The 23,793-nt window shown below is 44.0% G+C and overlaps 1 protein-coding gene and 1 pseudogene across 1 annotated transcript in view; one reads left to right on the top strand and one right to left on the bottom strand.

Moving 5' to 3' along the window:
- The window catches only part of Rcor1 (REST corepressor 1), a 103,610-nt gene that overhangs the window by 67,909 nt on the left and 11,908 nt on the right, over nucleotides 1-23,793 (top strand). The window contains exons 4-8 of the mRNA XM_017796230.2: nucleotides 5,275-5,327; nucleotides 9,142-9,303; nucleotides 10,743-10,861; nucleotides 14,552-14,630; nucleotides 16,958-17,152. Coding sequence (XP_017651719.1) covers nucleotides 5,275-5,327; nucleotides 9,142-9,303; nucleotides 10,743-10,861; nucleotides 14,552-14,630; nucleotides 16,958-17,152 — 608 coding nt within the window. The remainder of the gene's footprint in view (nucleotides 1-5,274; nucleotides 5,328-9,141; nucleotides 9,304-10,742; nucleotides 10,862-14,551; nucleotides 14,631-16,957; nucleotides 17,153-23,793) is intronic.
- On the bottom strand, nucleotides 1,780-2,426 carry LOC103727670 (annotated as a pseudogene).

Raw genomic sequence — 23,793 nt, 5'->3', positions numbered from 1 at the left:
TTGCCTTTTTAAGTAAGTGTCTCCCTGTAGCCCCAGCTGACCTGGAACTCACTGTGTAGACCAGGCTGTCCTTGAACTCACAGAGATCTGCCTGCCTCTGCTTCCTGAGTGCTGGGACTAAAGGTGTGTGCCATCACATCCAGATTGTAGTTGTCAGTTTTTAAAACAATAAGATTGTGCTGTAGCGCAATTGTTTTTAAAACGGAGACAATCCGCCCACTAGCCTAGTCTAATGCTCTTGACCTGCAGTTGGCTCAACCTGACAGTACCAGGCAGGTCTTCCCTAGAATGGCATTGCGCATCAGGGAAGGCTGAAAGGCACAAGACACGAAGTGTGCTTCTGTTTTCTTCAGCCCCGTGACCTCTGTTCACTTTCCTGACCAGAGTCCCCCCATTGTGCCGTTGGGGTGCCTCACTCCCACCCTGAGATGAGAGGGGCACAGATCAAGGCAAGTGCTGCCAGTGAGACAAGGTATTCAGGCAGTCTTCAAGGAGCCCTCCCTCTTCCTTGGCGTCTCAGGCTCTTCTTTTTCTCTTGTTAGGTTTCCTTTTTGTCCCCCAACCCCTTTAAGCACCTTGGTTTTTTTATGAGAGCAGATTTGACTATTTTTTTAAAAAATAGAAAACTTGTATTTTCTCTTTTCTTAAGTTGGCCACGAGGGAGCTTCGGAAGATGCCCATCTTCTGTTTGATCCCTGTTGCACGAGCTGCTGCCCTCTGTGAAGAACAGGTTGGGTGGTAGGTGTCCGTGTCTTTCTGAATACCCGAGAGGAAGGATGAGGTTAGGTCGGTAGGAGGCACAGAGAAACGTGGCCTGTCAGAAGCAGTGCTTTCCACGTTAGCTCTGCCGAACCTCGAGAAGAGAAGGGAGTGGAGGGCTGGTGCTCACTTAGCTGACCACCTGGCTCTGCCGCTAGGAGCCGAGCCCGTCTGTCAAAAGCAAAATCACAGTCTTGATTACGACAGAGTAAATGTTGAATGGGCTGAGCAGAAGAGTCTGGCTTTGTAGACGGACAGCAGCAGGTGAAGAACTGATGAGTTAGCCTCACATTGTTCCCATCTGCTACTGTGGGACTGTAATGCAGAGAAGGCCCATCTCATGCTAATTAGCACTGGCCTCCTTGGAAATTTGGCTGCTCTCTGGTTGTAGTAGCGTGTAGGGCTCCATGTTAGTTCAGGTTTTTTGGGGGGGTTTTCTTGTTTGAGACGGTTTCAGCTGTAGCCCAACTACCCTGGAACTCACTATTCATTAGGTAGACCCCACTGGCCTCTCACTCAGAGATCCGCCTGTCACTACACCCAGCTGTTTAGGTTGTTTTGGGTTTTGGGGGGGTTTTTTGTTTTGTTTTTGTTTGGTTGTTTTTTGTTTGGTTGTTTTTTTGGCTTTTTGAGACAGGGTCTCCCTGTACCCCCAGCTGTCCTAGAACTCACTGTGTAGACCAGGCTGGCCTTGAACTCACAGAGATCTGCCTGCTTCTGCCTCCCGAGTGCTGGGATTAAAGGTGTGTGCCACCACACCCAGCCCTGTTTGGTTTTTTTTGTTGTTGTTGTTTTAATGTGTATTCGTGTATTGCCTGTGTGTAGGTAAGGGCACCCGTGTCGAGCAGTGCCCGCAGAGATCAGAAAAGGCTGTCGGATCCCCTGGGACTGGAGTTACGGACAGTTGTTAGCTGCCATGTGGGTGCTGGGATTCGAACCCAAGTCTTCTGCAAGAACAACCAGTGTCCTTAACCGTGGAGCCATCTCTCCAGCCCCAGGTTGTTTTTTTTAGAGTTCACTTTACTGAAAATTTATTACAATGTCCCATCTTTTCTTTCCAACATCTTGTTCTGCAGCTTCCTTGGCCCTTTTTGCTCAAATGCCAAAGAGCCTGGCGTTGGCACAGGCCACGTGAAGACTGGCAAAAGCCTCAAAGTTCTCCTGTGATCACTCAGGCTTTCTCCTTTTTATAGTAACTTTCGGGATGGGCATCACTGGTCCTGTTAGCTGAGGGCCCAATTTGAATTCTGCAGAGCTGTCTCCCTTCTTGGGGGCAGAAGGCTTCCTGGGGAAGAGGATAAGCTTAGAGCGGTCCTCCTTCAGCTGCTTCACATTAGCCTGCAGGGATTCCATGGACTTGTTCTGCTTTCTTGGATCCACAGAGATGTCGATGGTCTGGGCAACTTTCTTATGGATGCCGGCCATCCGGCATCCAGGCTGAAGCCCTGTCCAGCTCGGACCTTGGTGTGGTATCTCACTGTGGGGCACCGTACTGTGGGTCAGATGGGCCCGGACACGGGACGAGGGATGATGCGGCGCAGTTTCGCCTGCTGGGTCTTGAGTCTGCACATCTTCCACGCTGGCTGGTTGAACCAAGTGTCCACTCCTTGCTGCCAGTCCTTGTGGAAGTGGGGCTTCAGGATTATGCCATTCCGGCTGGGCGCCATAGCTGCCTCCTGTACCAGAGAATGGCCTAGATTTAGTTTTTTTAAGTTTTATCTATTTTTACTTTATGTATATGTTTTGACTGCATGCAAGAGCAGTGCTCGCAGAGACCAGAAGAGGGCTCAGATCTCCTGGAACTGAAGTTATGTTGGGTGCTGGGAACCAAACCTGGGTGCTCTGCAAGAGCAGCCAGTGATCTTATGCACTGAGCTAACGCTTTAGCCCCCTTAGTTTTTTTGCTTATTTTAATTCTGTGTATGCATGCACAGGCACACATGCCGTAGTGAGTGTGGAGGTCAAGGTCAACCTGCTGAAGTCTGTTTTCTACCATTTGGATTCTCAGAGGTTGGACTCAGGTACTCAGTCTTAGCAGTAAGTACCAAGTACCTCTGTGTGCTGAGCCATCTTGACAGCCCCTGTTTTGTTTATTTATGTAGTCCTTTTTTTAAAAATTTTTTTCGGTCTTTTTGAAACAAGGTCTCCCTGTAGTCCCAGCTGGCCTGGAACTCATTATGCAGACCAGGCCGGCCTTGAACTCACAGATCTGACCACCCTGGCTTTATTTTGCCTTTTTTAAGTATGGTTTTTGGATGTCCACTCCCAGAGGTTAGTCTAAAATGGTGATGACCTGACAGTCTTACTAAATACTGGGAAACCCAAAGAAGTTGCTGAAGGCAACACAGGCATCAGGTTAGCACTTTGTGGGGTCGGACACTGTTGCGTGAGTTCAGTAAGAGGCACAAGCAGGAGTATTGGCAAAAGGTCAAGGCCTTGACCCTGTCACAGACAACAAAATAGAGGCAGAGCCAGAATTGGGCCTTGGCTCTTTGTAAGTGCACTTGACCTGTGCAGCCGTTACCTTGCTGAACAGAAAACCTAAAGTGTTGGTGCCAAGTGACATTGCTTATCTGAGCTTTGCTGGATGTTGGGGGCGATGAATGGAAAAACTTACCTACTGGTAGAGATCACATGGTATTCTTTCTTGGGTATCAAGGCTCCCACATATTAATTGACTTTTCACAACCTTCAGAGCACTTATATAAGTAGATGCATCAGATGACTTGCTTAAAGTAACTGTGATAAACTGGGCATGATGGTGCACATCTTTAATCCTAGCACACAGGAGGCAGAAGCAGTCAGATTTCTGTGAGTTTGAGGGCTAATTAGTGAATGCCTAACCTCCTTCCTTCCTCCTTTCCCTTCCCTTTCCCCTTCTTTCTCTTTCTTTCCTTTTTGGTTGAGACAAGGGCTCCCTGTAGCCCCAGCTGGCATAGAATGCACTGTAGACCAAGATGGCCTCAATTCCATAGAGATCTATCTGCCTGCCTCTGCCTTCCAAGTACTGGGATTAAATGTTTGTTCCACCATGTCCAACTGAGGCTTTCTTTAAAAAAATAAAAAGTAGCCAGGCGGGGTGGTGCACACCTTTAATGCCGGCACTCGGGAAGCAGAGGCATGCGGATCTCTCTGAGTTCGAGGCCAGCCTGGTCTACCTAGCAAGTTCAAGGTCAGCTGGGCCTACAGGGAGACCTTGTCTCAAAAAAGAAAAAAAAAGTATTTCAATTTTTTTCCCCCCCTGAATTGGTTATCAGTTGCAGATGTGAGTAGTTGAATTGGATGAATGTTCTGGGATTGTGGCATCTGATCTCTGTTACTCAGTGGAGTCATGGGCAAGGGAAAACGGCCGCGAGTCTCTTTTTGCCGATGTCATAATTGTGAGAAAAGTGAGAGGGCAAGAGAAGATAGGGCTGGCAGAAATTGTAGGTTATTTAATGTAGTTTTGTGCTACTTTACTTTTTAACACATTATTTCTTAATTTGTGAGTAGGACAAGGTGATATGTACCTTTAATCCCAGCACTTGGGAGGCTGAGGCAGGCAGATCTCTGTGAGACAAGGCCATCCTGGTCCACATAGGGAGTTCCAGGCCAGCTGGAGCTACAGGAAGACTCTGTCTTAAATAATGAATAAATGGATGGATGAATGAATGAATGAATGTAGTACTGTTGGCCACTGGCCTGTGATGTTTCTGGCAACTCCTAGGAGTGATTTGATGAGAAAACCCCACAGAGGGTGTAGATTATCTGGAAACTTCCTGGGGTTTGAGTTAATCTATTATTTTTGGAGTTTGTCAGTGAAGGAACACTAGCAATTGCCACTTTGAATCATAGTTTTTGGATACAAATACCAGGCATTAGGTCATGTCAGGTATATTTGTTTTTTTGTTTTTTTTTTAATTGCTTGATCTTTAACCACAAGAGTAAAAATGAACCCCAGTTTCTCCTTTCTTCCATCTCCCCCTTTTATAAGCATATACCACCACACCTAGCTCACCTTAAAATTTATTGATTTATTTTTATTTTATGTATTATGAGTGCTTGCCTACATATATACACATAAGTGCACTATGTGTGGAGTTCCTAAGAGACCAGAAAGGACAGCGGATCCCTGAAACTGGAGCTGAACCTGGAGCCTCCGCAAGAGCAGCCAGTGCTCTGGCCTGCTGAGCCACCTCTCCAGCCCCTTGTGTTTCTTTTTACACTAAATAATTTTCCAAGTCCCAGAGTAAATAAGTGTTTTAGAAAATACAAGTAAAAGCAGGGGTTTCTGAAAAAAGTTGTTCATAATCTCACCACCTGGAGATAGATAGCTTCAAGGCAATAGTTGAGTATATTCATTTGGGCATTTCTCTGGGGCATTTATATGTGCAGACCCACAACAGGGGCATATTCTGTGACACCTGTCCTTTATTCCCCATCTTGAGCATGATAGGCCTGAGAGAGGTTTATGAACTCTGATGGGCATGGTCTGTGCTGTTCTCCCTCTGCTCACTGGTTTCTGCTGTTTTCCAGTGGACGAGTACATCGCCATCGCCAAAGAGAAGCACGGGTACAACATGGAGCAGGTAACAGCGTGTTCTCTTCTGTGGGATTCTGCTGCTGAAAGCTCATTGTTTTTCTCCTGGGTGTTAAGTGTCAGTGTTACTGAGTGAGCAATGAGGGGGCAGACGCTGACCAGTCTGGTTTTCTTATTGGGATATAGGCTTCGTTGCCCATTCTTCTGGTTGTTTGACACCTTATGTCTGGTTGTACGATGCCTTACGGTTGTATGATCAGATTGGATACTCACAACATCCACCAGAAACCCACTGGTAAGTTGGAGCAGTCAGCTGGAGTTCTTGAGTGAGCTTTTGTTCCATGGCTGAGCTTCTGGCTACTGCTTCTCACACACTTAGATCCTAAGATGAGCAATGTTAACCTCTGAAGGAAATGATTTGCCATAGTTCTACCTGTTCTCAAGGGCATAGTGTCTTTATCTTGGGCTGTTTTTCTGTTCTCTTCCCTCCCTGTCACAGAGTTGGGGGGCTAGCACATATCCAAACAAGGGAGACCTTGGAAGAACTTTAAGACAAACATGCTTGAGTCTAAAGTGGAAGGGAGGGAGGCACAAACTCATCTCCAGAACCAGCTTCTTAGTGAGCTCAAACAATTCATTGATAAGAAGGCACATTACAGGGGCTGGAGAGATGGCACAGTGGTTAGAGCACTGACTGTTCTTGCAGAAGGCCTGGGCTCCAAGCACCCATGTGGCAGCTAACAGCTATCTTTAACTCCAGTTCCAGGGGATCCGACACCCTCTTCTGTCCTCTGTGGGCATTGCACAACATGCGTGCACTTATACACATGCAGGCGTAACACTCATGCATATAAAATAAAAATCTTTAAATATTTAAAAATATTTTTAAAAAAGAATGCACATGACAGCTGCACCCTTGGGAGAGCTCCCTGCATGACTTTTGGGATGCTTAGCGGGAGTCTGCCCTCCCCAGCAGTTCTTACCAATTTGGGGAGGGGCCTGTGAGTCTTGTAAGTTTCAGGACTCTGTTGAGACTTTTTTCATTTATTTTCCGAGTCTTAAAGAACCTTCCTTGGGTATTAATATTTGAATTGGAGAACTTGCTACACAAGAAATTGAAACAACAGAAATATCCCACAAAAAGACCTAATGGCAGATCTGTTACCCAAACTTTCTTCCCCCTGGTGACAAGGATCAGCCCTGGGGTCTGGTGTATGCTAGGCATGTGCCCGATCACTGAACTGCTTTACCACTGCTTCCCCAAAGACTTAGAGTTATCTTCACGATCACAAAGGCAATTTTGAGTAGACAGAAGAATCAGTGAGTTTGAACATGGGGCTGTTTGTTTTATTGTTTGTGGTACTGAGGGGAACCTAGGAACTCCTCGATGCTAAGGAAGTGCTCTGCTCCTGAATTGCACCCTAGCCTAGGACAACTTAAGCTAAGTTTGTCAGGGGACACAAAAAAAGAGTGAACAAGAATGGATGGAGCTCAGGGTGCTGGGGGCATCTTCAAGAAAAAGGTGAGTGTTGCAGGGCTTCAGGAAAAGACAAGGAACAAGGAGAATTTTGGAGAGAAAAAAATAGTGATCAGAGCTTCCTGAAATTGATAAGGGCCATGAACAGGAACCTCAGAATAACTCAACAAATTTCCAATGAGATGAACTCATGTCCAAGATACAGGATGAAACCCTCAAAACCAAAGATGAAGATCATTGTAAAAGCTACAGGAAAGAAGCCATTCATGACAGGGTAAAGGGATCTGAACTTAAGGTTATTAGATTTGTCATCAGGAATTTTGGCTTCCCAAAGACAGTAATCTAATGTTAATTCACGTGCTAAGAGGAAAAACAAAAGCTATGGATCAAGATTTCTCCTCCTGGGCTAGGTTTATATTCAGCTCAGTGGTAGAGCACATACCTAGCATGTATAAGGCTCTGAGTGTACTGCTTAGTACAGAAAAAGGGGAAAAGAAAAAGAATCCTATACCTAATAACACTGTCCTTCAAAAATGGAAGAAGAGGGACTGGAAAGATGGCTCAGCTCTTCCAGAGGACCCAAGTTCGGGTCCTAGCACCCACATAGTGGGGGTGGGGGTTATAACCACCTCCAAGGGATCTAATGTCATCTTCTGGCTTCTTGAGGGCACCCCTACGTACATGCACATACCCACATATAGACACACACACACATACACACACACAGATAAAGTTGAAACTTTTTTTCTTTTTTTCATGAAGAGGGGCTGGCATGATGACTAAGCAGATAAGGGCACTTGAACTTGAGTTGATACCTAGATTCCATATGGCAGAAGAAGAGAATCCCTTAAATTGTCCTCTGAACTTCACATGTGTGCTATGGTGTGTATGCCTATACATACACATAGAAACCCACCCACACACACACACAACAAATGAATGAACGAACGAACGAACGAATGAATGAATGAAGTTTTTAAATGAAGACATTTACTGATAAAGAACTAAAGGACTTGGGGCTGGAGAGGTGGCTCAACAGTTAGAGCACTGGGTGCTCTTGCAGAGGACCTGGGTTTAGATCCCAGCACCCACACAACAGCTAACAACTGTCGAGTAATTCCAGTCCCAGCGGAGTGCAACGTCCTCTTCTGACCCCCTGGGCATTGCAGGACACGGGTATACTTCGATACCTGCAAGCGTAACACTCAAACACGTAAAAATAACTATTAAACAAAGAGCAAAGGGCTCACCACTCCAAGGCTGAGGTCACCCTTCAGGAGTGCAGGGTTCCTACAGGGGGTCAGCGGACAGCACTGACTCAGACCAGAGTCAGGACAAAAACCTGGGCAGTGGTAAAAGCCAGTATCAGTCAACAGTGGTTTGTAAGTGCACTTTTTTCTACATGCTTTAAGGTACCAATACACTAGAAATAGACTACAAGTAAATATTATTATTACTTTAATGTTTGTAACTCCACATTTTTTTTTAAAAAACAACCTGTGACAGCTGGGTGTGGTGGTGCGTGCCTTTAATCCCAGTGCAGAGGAAGCAGAGGCAGGAATATATCTGAGTTTGAAGCTAGCCTGGTCTACATGGTGAGTTCCAGGCCAGCTGGAGCTACAGGGAGTCCCTGTCTCAAAAAACAAACAACAAAAAAAGAAATAACCTGTGACATACATTTCAAACAATTGTTAGCTTAAATTTTTTGGTGTATAATATATAAAGATCTAATTTTGTGATGTCCATAACTAAAGGAGTGGAACAGCTGTTTAGGAAGTGGAGTTCTGTATTTTATTGAAACCATTCTGGTATAAATTCAAATCAGAATGTCACAACTTGAGAATGTTAAATGAAATCCCTGTGATAACCACAAAGAAAATAGCTGTAGAGCAGGATGTGACTGCATACCTGTGACCCAGCCTTTGAGAGACTGTGGCAGAAGGATTGAAGAGTTTGATGACATGAACTACACAGGGAGACCTTGTTCCAAAGGAAAAGAAATACTGTGTTTCTACTTATTTGAGGTACTGAGTAGTCAGAATTCGAGAGAAAAGTTGGTCACCTGGTCCTGGAGCAGAGAGGAATGGGTGGGCGGGGACTGTGTTTGAGCTTTACAAAGTGAAGAGTTCTGGCCATGAATACCTATGATGGTTGTGTGATGTTAGTTCAGTACCATTGAGATACAGATACTGAAAAAGTGGTTAGGTTGATAAACTTGATGTTTATATGTATTTTACCACAAAGATTCCACTTAGCCCTGTGAGTCTGGTATGTGTTCGTTTGTCTGAGTGTAAAGGAACATGTGCTCTTTGCCAACCTCATTCCATTTTAGCGTTTTATTTATTTACTTGTTTGATCTAAACTCTCACTGATGTCATTTTTCTAGGCTCTTGGAATGCTCTTTTGGCATAAGCATAATATTGAAAAATCATTGGCTGACTTGCCCAACTTTACCCCCTTCCCAGATGAGTGGACTGTAGAAGATAGAGTCTTGTTTGAGCAAGCCTTTAGTTTTCATGGGAAGACTTTTCATAGAATCCAACAAATGGTGAGTGCTTTGTCTTGTTTTGTCCTTTACACCTCAAATACCCTGTCACAACAACAAAAAAGATTTCGTTTATTTTGACTTTATGTGTAAGAATGTTTTGTTTGCATGTATGTAAACTACACCATGGGTGACCCTGGTGACTGGGGAACCCAAAAGAAGGTGTGGGATCCCCTGGAATTAAGTGGCCTCACCACCATGTGGTGATGGGGCCAAACCTGGGTCCTCTGGAAGGAGTAGTCAGTGCTCTTAACCATTGGACCGCCTCCTCCAGCCCTCTCAAATATCCCATTTTTCATAAAGCTCCTTTTAGAGAAAGCAGTTTACTAGTGCTAGTGTGTGGGTGAGAGGCTTCCAGTACAGCAGTGAAGCATTTCCTGGCCTTTCCAGCTTCTCGCCTTACTCCCTATGCCCCCCCCCGTGCCCCCTCCTCAAGGCCTCCTCACAAGATTAGATCAGCATAAGCGCAAAGGATCTTTGATGGTTTGGGGGGAACATCAAGGGTTCTTATCAGTCTCTAGACAGTTTGCTTTTTATTTTTATTATTTTTTTTTTTTTAACTCTCTACAAAGCTATTGGTAAACTCCAGCTTAAAAGTTTACTGATACTTGCATTAAATATTAAAAGGGATTTTAAAAAATTAAGCCAAGTTAAGGCCCAGCGTGGTTATGCACACCTGTAGTCCCAGCACTTGGGAGGCAGAGGCAGGTGGATCTCTGTGAGTTCGAGGCCAGCCTGATCTACATAGTGAGTTCCAGGACAGCTGGGGCTACAGGGAGACCCTGTCTCAAAAAGACCAAAAACAAAACAGAAAACAAAAATTAAGCCAAGGGGCTGGAGAGATGGCTCAGTGGTTAAGAATGCTTCCTGCATAATCACAAGAACTAGAATTGGATCCCAGAATCATGTAACACGCCAGGCATTTTGTATACGCTTGTAACCCCAGCTCCAAGGGGGGGTGGTACAGGATAATTTCTGGGACTTACTTACTGGCTTTCAGTCTTGCTGAAAAAACGAGAGCTCCGGGTTCTTCAAGCAGAGATCTCACCTCAGTCGAATAAGTGATGTGTTGTCGGGGGACACCTAATGCCCTCTTCCGGCCTCCACGTACATCCCACACACCTTTTTTAAAATGTTGGATATTAGTTATGTGAAAAACAATTTCTCAAATTCTGACTTCACAGTTTTTTGTTGACCAAGTGTCACTACAGACATAAGTAGTTAGAAAAAAATACATTGTCCTTTTTTGAGACAGGCTTTCCTTGTAGCCCCACCACGCCCAGCTGAAAACAATATATTGAAAATGCATTTTGTCAGCTTTTTTTTTTTAACCTTTCCAGAAAAAAGGGTGTGACTTCAGCCATTGTAGAATGTGAGGGGGACTATACTGTGTCTTAAGTACACTTCCATAGGGATCTACACCACTCACTCTTTGCATTTAGCTTCCCGATAAATCCATAGCAAGTCTGGTCAAGTTCTACTACTCTTGGAAGAAGACAAGAACTAAAACCAGTGTGATGGATCGTCATGCTCGGAAACAAAAACGGGAGCGGGAAGAGAGGTGAGCCTATTGCTAGGGATGTCATCTGAATGCTTGGCCATCAGCTGGTGGGTACAGAGAGGAAAGACAGTGACAGCTTTCTCCAGCACCTTCCTGGTAGAGCCAGAACGTACATGAGGGTTCTTGAGCCGAACCTATGAGAAAGTCCCTCTGGAGAGCCCGATTCTTGTGCAGTCAGTGAGCTTCCATTCAGAATGAGTGAGTTTGAACACATTTTTTCCTTCTGCTTAAAAGTGATGCCTTTTAATAAAAAGGGATTTCATTGTTGTTTCATAGGTTGAAATTTATTTAGTATGGCAGTTGAGCCACCTGGTGTGTGTTTATGTTTAGGTTGCTTTAAAGAGAAAGAATTTAGTTTATTTTGGCTGTATTAGTTACTTCTTGTTACTGTGACAAAAGTGACTGAGGAGGAAGAAAGGTTCCTTCTGAGTTGGCAGTTCCAGGGTACAGTCCGTCCACCATGATGGAGATGGTGGTGGCAGGAGTGTGGGGCAGGTGATCACATGGCATCTGCCCTCAGGAAGCAGAGGGAGATGATGCTGGTAATCTGCTCACTTTCAATCCTTTGTATTCAGTCTAGGACCTTGGCCATGGCATGGTGCCTTCCATAGTCAAGGTGGGTCTTCCCACCACAACCACCCTGATCTAGATAGTCCCCACAGACATGCCTGAAAGATTGTCTTCTGGGGATTCTAGAGCCTGTCACATCGGAAATCAGTCTTACCCATTGCAGCGTCTTTCTTCCTGTTACTGCCATCTTTTGTGCGAGTGAGAGGGACATCTCATCATGTCTTAAAAAGACGTCAGTTCTGGGGCTGGAGATGGTGGGTTAGCACACTGGCTGCTCTTGGAGAGGACCCCTGGGGTTCAATTCCCAGCACCCACATGATCGCTAACAACAATCTGCAAGTCCAGTTCCAGGGGATCCAACACCCTCTTCTGGCCTCTGTAGGCATTGTACGACATGAGTGCACTTACACACATGCAGGCAAAGCACTCATACACATAAATACAAATAAATAAATAAATAAATAAATAAAATTTTTTTTTTGGTCTTTTTGAGACAGGGCCTCCCTGTAGCCCCAGCTGTCCTGGAACTCACTATGTAGACCAGGCTGGCCTTGAACTCACTGAGATCCGCCTGCCTCTGCTCTCCGCTGAGCCTGTATCCCTAGCCTGATAGTAGATAAGGATAGCTCATTAAGCTTCAGTAAGGAAGGATGTCTCTTAGCAGAGAGTAGTGTGGATGGTTGTGTTCTCATACTCAGTGGGCTGTTGGCTCAGTTCTCAGGGTTCTGCTTTATTCTCTTGGACAAGTTTATTCAGGATGAGTCTTGTAGCCTGAGGATGCTTGAAGTCCAGAGGGCAGTGCACAGCACAGAAGCTTTTGTGTTAGAGTAGTAGGAATAGAGGTGGCCTTTGGAGAGTTAGGCATTGCACATTTTCTGTAGCACACTGTGTCTTATAAAGTAACAGCATAAAAGAAAGGATGAACTGTACAGCCCCAAGGTCCCTCCCTGTATAGTTTATTATTTCTTCTGAAAGAATGAATAGCATGTGAGAACATGGAAAATGGCAGCTCACTGGAGAGAAGTCAAACCTCTGGGCCCGAGTCAATGGAGAGTGATGTTGAGAGCAAATCTGGGGCTGGTGAGATGGCTCCGTGGGTGCAAACACTTGCCCTCCATCCTGGTGACCTGGTCTTCGATCCCTGGGACCCCTTGTTGGAAGACGAGAGCCAACTCCTGCAGGTTGTCCTCTGACTTCTATGTACATGCACATGCTTGGGTGTGTACACACACATACGCAAAATAAACAAAAGTGATTTTTAAAAAAAATCTCCAGAGCTCGGTGTGGTTGAGTGCCCCTGTAGACCCAGAACACAGAAAGCTGAGGCAGGAGGGTTACTTGAACCCATGAGTTCTCAGCAGTGCAGCTAGATGCCATCTCAAAAAACAACAGCAAGAAAACGAGGTGATGCAGCAGTGCTGATGGCCACGATGCACATGCGTGTTTTTTGTATAAATGCTGTCACATCTGTTTAGGGGTCAGCACTCCCACTTGGTGTCTCCAGACAGTGTCTCATGTAGCCTTAGCTGGCCTGGATCTCTTTGTGTAGACCAGGCTGGTCTGGAATTCGGAGAGAGACATCTTCCTGCCTCTGCCTCTTGGGCTGCAATTATAAGCATGTGCCACCACAACCAGCTTAGTGCTCTAAATTTTGGTCAAAGTTTTTATTTCCTTTATATTTTAGATCTAATTTGATTACAAATTGAGCTTGTTGAAACATAATTGCAGTCCACTAAGCAGCAGTCAAAATTAAATAGATAATTGGGGTTCGCAATCCTTGATCATGACATAGGAGAGCCAGGTGATCTCCCCCAGGGGCTCCTCTTTGTGTTGCTGCATTGGTGCTGAGAATTTCTATGCGTGTGTCCCACTCCATATGCCCCTCACCTTGTCAGGACCCAGACCTACAGGCCTTGACAGCAGCACCTAAGAGGTTACTGACTTCCTTGAGGACTTCCTATGAAAGTAATGGCAGGGACTTTGGCAAAATTCCTTTAGCTCCAGAGTCTCTTCTTTTAAAAAAAAAAAAAATGTATTTTTTAAAATTTTATGTGTATATGAGTATACTGCCTGCATGTATGTTAAGTGCACGTGTATCACGCAATGTCCACGGAAGTCAGAAGAGGGCATTGGATCCCCTGGAGTTATGGACACTTGTTAGCCATGTGGGTGCTGCGAACCAAACCTGGGTCCTCTACAAGGGCAGCCAGTGCTCTTCCACCAAGCCATCTCTCCAGCCCCTGAGTCTTTTCTTGTACACTCTGTCCAGCTATACCTTCTTTATGCCTTGGGTGATAGCTGGGGAGGAGGTACCACACGGAGGATGAGCTCAGCTAGGAAGGATTCTTGAGACTGTAGCGTGAGGTTGGCACTGAAGACTTTGTATTTTGCTACCACCGCTGCTCCTTTGGTTTGGTTCTTTTGTTTTTTGAGACAGGGTCTCCCTATAGCCCCAGCTCACATAGAACTTGCTATGTAGACCATGCTGACCTTGCTCCCATGGTTTTAACTGGGCACACTGGGATAGGCCTCGGTGAGACTCAGGTGTCTCATTTTTTAAAAGATGGAGAGGCTCTTACTACTACAGGCACTTGAAGTGCCGTGCTAATCTGAGCCTCTCATTTAGATAAAACTTAATTTTAAAATATTAGTTATACAAGCCTCTAAAAAGACCCAGCTTTGCGGTGGTGAGTAGAAAGGTGTGACTTAATGGACTCTTCATGCCAAGTCAATTTCAAATGCAGTAGAATTTAGTTTTTATAAAAATGTTCAGTTTTGTTGATTACACCCTAGTCCCTCAGTAGATAATTGTAGGGAGAGAAAGTAAATATCTTTTACATTTTATTCTCAGCTAAGAATTGAAGGAAAATATTTGACAAATGCAGAGGAACAATATTCTAGACCTGGCTTGGATAGTTGGAACCTGACTTTTAGTAGTTTTTAATCATTTAGACTAAAAGAACTATGAAGTTAGTATTCTATTTGAATTATAAAAATATCTGTCTTAGCAGTCTGAAGTTGTATAGAGCAATTTGAGAGTAAATCAGTTTGTGTCTTATGTTTGTATGTGAAATAGAATTAATAGAAAATAGCCTCTCAGTAACTTGTTCTTATTTCCAGTGAGGATGAAGTGGAGGAAACAAATGGAGGTAACCCCATCGACCCTGAGGTTGGTCAAGCCAAGGAAAGCAAGAAGGAGGTATTTCCCTAACATTCCTAGGCAAATAGCTTACTAGTTCAACACTAACACCTGTGTATTACGCATTAATGTAAGTGCTGTGTGCGAAGGTTCATGCTTGAATTTTAAACGACACCAATGTTGCTTTTTAGAACTTAGACTTCCATTTGTTCACAGTCACAAGAAAAGTAATTCTTAGGGGAAAAGTTCCATTGATGAAGGCTTCTCTTCCTATCTTTAAGCAAGAGTTCTCATTACTCAAAGACACCATAGACTCTGGGAGTTCTCTGTAATGTACAAGAACACTTATTTTAAGTTTACAAAAACTAAAGGGTCAGCCAGGCGTGGTGGCACACGCCTTTAATGCCAGCACTTGGGAGGCAGAGGCAGGTGGCTCTCTGTGAGTTCGAGGCCAGCCTGGTCTATATAGTGAGTTCCAGGCCAGCTGGGGCTACAGGGAGACCCTGTCTCAAAAAGACCAAACAAACAAAAACTAAAGGGTCTAGACATGTCTAAATTTAAAATTATAATAACGATACATGTTTTTGAGAGCTAAGGAAAATAAGACAGTTCAAGTGATTTACAGTGTTATCACCCATAATCAGTGTTAGGAGCTTTTGAGATAACTTTCTCTGTAAAAGAAAACCATACATAATTTACAAATTTATTCACATTTAAATTAATTTTTATGACTTAAATTTATCTTAAATGTGATTTTATTTTAAATATACATAACCATGTGTTATTCTGTCAGATGAAATCTTTCGTATTGAGGTAACCGGTCTTACATAGCTTTCTGCTAGCTTAACTCTTTGCTGTTATAATGGAATTGATGGTCACGTATCTAAATATTTGTGCACTTAGTTTTTTCCCATTAAAATAATTCCTGAAAGTTGATTTGTCTCCTCAAAGTGTCTTCTTTCAGCAGACCCAACTAAGGTGGAAATTGGTCATTCCCAGGTGCCATTTTTGCCAGTGTTACAGAAGTGTCTGAAGGACAGCATCCTAGGGGTTAATATACTTGGATTACTTGGAAAGTGAAATGTACTTAGACTTTTTCCTTGTTTGGATGCATTGTTACATGTTAGATTCTTTAATGACTCAATTTCAATAGACAAACTAATTTTCTGTAATTTTTATATGGTACAAGTTATGACTGAAAAAGAAAAATTTTAAATCTTAGTTTAAATATAAAATGTTATTAGTAGTAAGTAGTCTTGATGGAGTAACAGTGCTGCACAGAGTATAGTTTGCTGTGTACTAATATTTTATGGTATTGAGTACCACAAGACATTGCCATGGTAGCTGAGTTATCTTTTATAACTCAGTTCTTTAAAAATATGAAGCAAAAACTGGGTGGCTCACGCCTTTAATCCCAGCACTCAGGAGGCAGAAGCAGGTAGATCTCTGTGAGTTCAAGGCCAGCCTGGTCTACATAGTGAGCTCCAGGCCAGCTGGGGCTACAGGGAGACCCTGTCTCCAAAAGACCAAAAAAAAGAACCAAAAAGCCATTTTAAGCTATGGTTCGCTTTATCATTGAATGTTACCCTGACAAATTAAGATTATTAACAATTTTGTGTGTGTGTGTGTGTGTGTTTACCTAGTTGGGCTTTTTGGAGGTAGGGTCTCTTATAACCCAGGTTCTATGTAGCTGAGGATGACCTTGAATTCCTGTTTCTTCCACTTCCACCTCCACCTCCAGAAAAGGCTGGGATTATAGATGTTATCACCACCATGCCCAGCTTAAATCTTCTTATTCTTAAACGATTACCTATAAGACATAATTCTTTGGTTGCCAAGCTTTTGTATTTTTTATTTCTGAACATTTTGATGATGGCACATTTATGGAGCAGATTATGTAAGTAAGTTGCCCTAAAAGTTAAATGTTGTCCTAGAAGAAATGATGTGTAAAACATCAGTTTCATATTGAAGTTCCTATTTCTTATTGAAAGAGTCACAGATTCTTCCCCGACCCCCCCCCTTTGCTTCCCTCCTCCCTCTGTTCTTGTTCTGTGCCCACAGGTCATCTGTCTAGCTAGAAATGCAATGGCTCATTTATCTGTATTTCATGGAGACAAAGTCACAAGAAAATACAGCTTTTTTCTCCTTCCTGTGTTATTATCAGAGACTTAAAGAGATAGAGAAATTTCTGCTCCTTGAAGTGTTTAGCCAAAATCCCAGAGCCACAGTTTTTGTCTTTAACCACCTTCTAGAATTTGTAGGTGGTGATTAGATAAGCATGGTATTGTTTTGATTGTTTCGGGCCATGTTGAGGACATATGCTTATTGCTATGCATTTGATACTCATGACTTTTAATTTTCATTTACCAAATATGTCAATCATGCAGGTGCCCCCTACTGAGACAGTCCCTCAGGTCAAAAAAGAAAAACATAGCACACAGGCTAAAAATAGAGCAAAAAGGAAACCTCCAAAAGGAATGTTCCTTTCTCAAGAAGACGTGGAGGCTGTCTCTGCTAACGCCACTGCTGCTACCACGGTGCTGCGACAACTAGACATGGAGTTGGTCTCCATCAAACGACAGGTACCCACCAGACCAGTGTTGAAACTGTTTAAGAACAGCTCTTCCCTCCTCACAGTGCCAAAAGAGCACTTTATTTTTTATTTTTTATTATTATTATTATTTGAGGGGCATGTGCCATGGTGTGTGTGTGTGTAGAGGTCCATAAGACCACTTTGTGGAGTTGTTGCTCTCATTCCACCTTTACATAGGTTCTGGGAATCGAGCTCAGGTTGTCAGGCTTGCATGGCAACCACTGAGCTATCTTGGTGGCCCCAAGAACATTTTATTTCTAAGGAATTGGAGAGAAGATCTTAGGTATTACTCCCCCTTTCAAAAAATAATTTAAAATTGAGTTATTAGATACAAACGTATATGGATATTATTTTTACTTGTTTTTTTGTTTTGTTGATTTTTTTTTTTTTTTTTTTTTTTGTCTTTTTGAGACAGGGTCTTCCTGTAGCCCTAGCTGGCCTGGAACTCACTCTGTAGACCAGTCTGGCCTTGAAATCACAGAGCTCCACCTGCTTCTGCCTTTTGAGTGCTGGGATTAAAGCCATGCACCACCACACCCGGCTATGGATATTATGTTTATATACAGTACAAATATTTGTTTATGTGTGTATGCACCAGCGAGTTTTTTTAAATGTTTATTATTTTTATTTTATGTGTATGAGTGTATTGCCTGAATGTATGTGAGTGCACCCGTGTCATGCAATGCCACAGAGGTCAGAAGAGGGCTTCGGATTCCCCTGGAACTGGAGTTAAGGACGGTTTGTTGCTGCCATGTGGGTGCTGGGAATCGAATCTGAGTCCTTTGCAAGAGCAGTCAACGCTCTTAACCGCTGAGCCATCCCTCCAGCCCCACCAATGAATTTTTTAAGTAATCTCTGTCTGGACCAGGAAATAGGACACTGCCTCCAGTCCCCTCCATTGCCCCATTTACTTTTCTGTTGCTGTAATGAAATACCATGACCAGACACAACTTAAGGAATAAAGATTATTTTGATTTATGGTTCTGTAATAGAAGACAACATGGTGACAGGAAGTTGAGAGCTCACAGCTCCAACCACATGGAGTGTACAGTGAGCTGAAAGTGGGGTGAGGCTGTAACCCCCAAAGCTGCCCTGGGGTCAGCTCCCTGCAGCCAGTCTTTACCTGCTGAAAGTTCCAGACACCACCAGCTGGGGACCAAGTATTCGAATGCCTTAGCCCATGGGGAACATTTCTCATATGGGGAACATTTGTCATGCAAACTACCATGTTAAAAAGAGATTCTGGGCTGAGACTTGTAGCTCGGGCAGCAGTAGCACACTTGCTCTATGTGGAAAGCCATGGATTTGATTTTCATCACCAGAAATTCTTTTAGTCCATTTTAGGGTTTTATAAAAAAATAACTACAAAATACTGTGTCTTTTATATTTTCCCCCTCCCTCCCTCCCTCCCTTTTCTCCCTTTCCTTCTTAACACAGGGTCTCACTATGTATCCCCAGCTGGCCTGGAACTCCCAGAGATCCGCCTGCCTGTGCCTCCTGAGTGCTGGGATTAAAGGCATGCGCCACCATGCCCGGCTGTGTTTGGCTTGCTTTCAGCATAGCAGACCTGTCCAAGTATTACAGAGCTTTGCTTCTTATTGCTTCTTTCTCATTACTATATAAACAGCCTGTGAACGAAACTTTTTACTGAGGTAGACAGTTGGACTGTTTCCATTTGGGGCTGTTACACATGCTATTGCTATGAATCATGTAACTCTTGGTATAATATGCATGCATCTCTGTTGAGCACATCTTTGTTGAATCTCTGAAAGTAGAGTTGATAGGTTGTCACGTATGCATATGCCCAGCATTGGAAGACACACAGCTCTCCAGAGTACCCTTGTCAGTTATATGCATTCGGTTGCACCACATCAGCATTTTCCACGTGCAGCACACTTTGAACTGTGCTGTGTATTGTAGGTGTCCAAGCATCCTTCCTAACCTCACCGTGTTGGCACCTTCCCTCCACCAGAGGTGGCAGGCCTTGTCGCAGGCGTTGGCCCTTTCTGTCTGCTCAGTCTTCTTCTGACCTTTCTGTGGGGTTGTGTTCTTTTGGTTGGTTAGCTTGCTTGCTTGTTTATTTGGCTTTGAGACAGGGTCTCCCTGTTATAGCTCAGGCTGGCCTCAAACTCAGGATTCTCTTGCCTCTGCCTGTATATTTCCTTATTGATTGTTCTTTTTTCTGGTTCTAAGTTGTTTCCCACCTGCCTGTCTCATAATTTCCCACTCTGTCTCACCTTTGCACTCTCTTAACTGTATTTTCTGAAATTCATTAAAGTAGTCCAGCTTCTCAGTCCTCTGGTTGCTGGGTTTTGAGTGCTGTTGGGAGCCTTCCCCCACGATGCAAGCATGCCACATCACCTTAGCAGCGTTGCTTTCCTGTTTGTATTTTATCTTCAGTCTACTTAGAAGTTTTGTCTAAATGTGTTACATGTGGAGTTTGGTATTCAGTGTTTTAAGTATGGGCATCCATTTCACCAAGTACTTTCTATTGAAAAAATCTGACATTTCCTTACTGCAGTCTAACAGGACCTTTGTTTAAAAATGAATGGTGGTGCACGCCTTTAATCCCGGCACTCGGGAGGCGAGGCAGGCGGATCTCTGTGCGTTCGAGGCCAGCCTGGTCTACATAGTGAGTTCCAGGACAGCTGGGGCTACAGGGAGACCCTGTCTCAAAAGACAAAAAAAAAAAAAAGAATGGGTCTGGCCCGGAGGGACGCTCAGTGGTTAAGAGCACGTACTGCTCTTCCAGGGGACCCGGGTTCGATTCCCAGCAACCACGTTGAACAGTTTACAACTGCCTATAACTCCAGCTCCTGGGGATCCAACTCCTCTGGCTTCCTCAGGTATCACTCATTTGTACAGAGACGCACACACATATACATCATTTAGAATAAAACCACGTAATTAAAAGTGGATGGATCTAACTGAGCTTGTGGTGGTGGCGCAAAGCAGCAAAACATGGAGCGATCTGATTGTGTTTTCTGTCCTTTGGTTGGTTCATCCTTCCCCAGTACACAGGACTGCCTGACCGCCTGATTTTATGTACTTTATAAATTTATTTGTGTGGCAGTATTAATCTCCTGGGACTTAATAAACTTTAGCCCTTTGTGTTTCTATATAAAATTTTTACCACTTTTTTCAAATCCCAGAAAAATAATTTCGGTTGGGATTTTATTTAGCCATCAAAATAATAGCTTTCTTAGACTTGGTGATGAGCAGAGACGGCGTGCTCGTCCACTGTGTAGTCTTCACTTTTTTGTGTGTTTTATCATTTTCTGTGTACAAGGTTTATACACCCTTCATTAGAATTATTCCTAGATACTTGGTACTTTTTTGGGTGCTCTTAAAGATTTGGGGGGACAGTGATGGGAATTGAACCTTAGGACCTCACACATGCTAGGCAAATACTCTACCTCTGAGCTATATCTCCAGTTGTTGACATTGTTTTTAAAATTATATAGTTATTTGTATATACTGTATAGAAAGGGCTCATCGCTTTAATCTGATTGCATGATGGCACTTAAACTGCAGGTTCAGCCTAGCAATCTAAATACAGGCTTTTCATTAATGTTTCTTTCTCCTTCCCTCCCTTTCTTCCTTCTCCCCCAACTCCTTTGATTAGTTAATATGGTGATTCCCTTGCAAGGTTAAATCGGAGACCAGCAGTCATCTTTTACCCAGTGAGGTGGTCTTGGTGGCCTTGTCTTTGATTCAGGGAGGAGCATAGACAACGGGAGGCCAAGGCTACCCCGGAGTCAGAGACAGAGAGCACCTCCTTAGCCTGGCCCAGCTGTGCTCTCATCTTAGGAGAATCGCTTAATCTTCCTAGACCTCTTTTCAAATGAGATTAATCCTTTCAGCCTGAGCCTTGTAGCTGTGTTAGGGCTGTTGCACAGGAGCATTTTAAGTGCTGTTGGTAGTGGGAGCAATCTGATGAGGGCTCTGACATTTGTCCTCTGCAGGGAGGTTTCTGTCAGCTCTGCTGAGTGAGGGTCTAGTGCTGCGGAAACAAGAGGCTCTTCTCTGTTACTAATTTTAGCATGAGAAATAAGAAAAATTCTTGGGTTTTTTCACAGCAGTTTGAAGATAATTACTGAGGGATTGGCAATGTTGAAGAGAGAGGGCTTAGAAGGCAGTTACTCAGGTGCCACAGCTGGCAGATGATGAGGCTTTTTGTGTTCGTGTACTTCTAGACTCAGGAGGACAGCCTCTCCCAGAGGGATGCTGGTATATCAAGGAAATACCTCAAAATAACAGAAAACCTGCTTACACCAGTTCAGACAACAAAGGAATGAGAAGCCCCACCGTCAGTGGTCGCCATGAAGTTCATCCATCCTCTACCTTTCTTAGTGTGTCAGCTCTTTGCTGTTGCCTTTAGAAGCTGCAGAAACCATTTTGTGATCTCACATCTGTATTCAGGGAGTAGGAACAGGAGATAGAGGTGGAGCCACCTGCCTGTCCCTGTTAGCAGGGGAAACAAAAGCCTCCTTCCAGAAGCCCCAGGCTCCTTCGTGCCTGTACCCTGCATGCTGCTCCTCCTGGCTCTAAGGGAGCAGAGGCAGCTCTGTCAGAGACGGTGAAAACCAGGCTAAGAGTCTCTGCTACTTCCCAGTGAACACAGCTTGTACTTAATGAAGAATGAGTGTTCTGACAGGAGGCAGGAATCACTGTGCACATGATAAAGTAAAACTAATACTGTGTTTACCTGGGAGGTCCAGGAAAGGCACTAGGCCGGCTGCATGGATCACCTTGCCTTTTTTTCCCTTTTCTTTCTGTAAATGCTGTATTCTTCCATATCCTGATCTTACTCAGCTTCCTTTCTAGTTGACATGATGTTGGCAAGTACCCTGTAATTCTGATTAGAATCCCAGAGACTCTGCCCTCCTCCATTCTACCCCCACCAACCCTCTCCACTGGTTCGTCTAGAGACAGGGTCTTACTTCTGTTTTGCAGGCTGGCTTCCAGCTCTCTGTCTCCCTGCCTCGCTCAGCCTCTCCAAGTGTTAGGAGTGGCCACTGCGCCCAGTCCCCAGTGTGTGTGTTTTTGTACCTGTATACATTTTTTTGTTTGTGTGTTTTGTTTTGTTGGTTTTTTGTTTTTTTGTTTGTTTGTTTTTTGTCTTTTTGAGACAGGGTCTCCCTGTAGCCCCAGCTGTCCTGGAACTCACTATGTAGACCAGGCTGGCCTTGAACTCACAGAGATCCACTTGCCTTTGCCTCCTGAGTGCTGGGATTAAAGGCGTGTGCCACCGCCTGGCTCATGCATACATATTTTTATAGTTCTGTTTTTAAAAAATCAGGAACAGGGCAGGAGAGATGGCTCAGTGGTTAAGAGCCCTGGATGCTCTGGCAGAGGACCGAGTTTCGATTTCCAGCACCCACGTGGCTGGAACCGTCCATAACTCCAGTTCCAGGGGAATCCAACACCCTTTTCTGGCCTCCATGGGCATTGCACGACACGGCTGCACTTATGTACATGACAATACACTCATAGACATAAAGTAAATAAATATCAGAAACAAAGAAGTAAGTAATTGGAATTTAGATATCTTTGGTATAGAACTTGTGGGAATTGTACATTTACTCTATATGCTTCTTTGCTTTATACAGAAAAGATGCATGTACTAAACAGATTCATCTCTTTGGAAAATGCACATTACTTAATCCTCGCACATCATATATCAATTTTGACTGTGAAGAGCTGGCTCAAGTCAAGAGTGGCACTTTTTTTTTTTTTTTTTTTTCGGAGCTGGGGGCCAAATCCAGGGCCTTGCATTTGCTAGGCAAACGCTCTACCACTGAGCTAAATCCCCAACCCCGGTTGGTCTTTTTTTTTTTTTTTGAGACAGGATCTCCCTGTAGCCCCAGCTGTCTTGGAACTTGCTATGTAGACCAAGGCTGGCCTTGAACTCACAGAGATCTGCCTGCTGAGACTAAAGGTGTACACCACCATGCCCAGCTAAGAGTGGCACTTTTGAGAATTGGCTTGGTCCCAGTCAGAAGTGTCTAAGGCTAGATTTTTATCTTAAGGAGAATGCACTAAGCATGCTCAGAGTTCCCGGAAGCACTTTGTTGGTTTGTAAGTGGAGGTGCCTCACCACTAATGCTTCCATTAGCTGCAGATTCACTAAGAGACCCTGTCTCAAAGAATAAAAAGGTGAGGAGTAATCAGAGGAAGATACTATATGTCAGCCTCAGACCTCCACATGTGCATGCACACACTGTACACATATACAACACAATACACACATCCTAAAAAAAAAACCAAAAAGATACGGTGACAAACAGCTACAATCTCAGCACTTGGGAAATGGGGACAGGAGGCTATCAAGACACCTCCATCTACATAGTGAGTTCGAGACTGGGCTGCATTTTGAGACCCTGTCTCCACAAAACCAGCAACAACAAAAGAAGACAGAATAGAAAGAGGTACCTGAAGGGGGCTGGAGAGATGGCTCAGCAGTTAAGAACACTGGTTCTTGCAGAAGACCCAGGTTTGAATCCCAGCACCTACATGGCAGCTAACAACTGTCCGTAACTCCAGTCCTAGCAGGGACTCTGACAGTCTTTTCTGACCTCTGTGGGCATTGCACGACACGGGTGCACTTACCTACATGCAGGCAATACA

The sequence above is a fragment of the Nannospalax galili genome, unplaced genomic scaffold, assembly GCF_000622305.1.
Source record: "Nannospalax galili isolate Female #2095 unplaced genomic scaffold, S.galili_v1.0 scaffold188, whole genome shotgun sequence".
Classification (NCBI taxonomy): domain Eukaryota; kingdom Metazoa; phylum Chordata; class Mammalia; order Rodentia; family Spalacidae; genus Nannospalax; species Nannospalax galili.
This window is presented reverse-complemented; position numbering and strand designations above follow the sequence as displayed.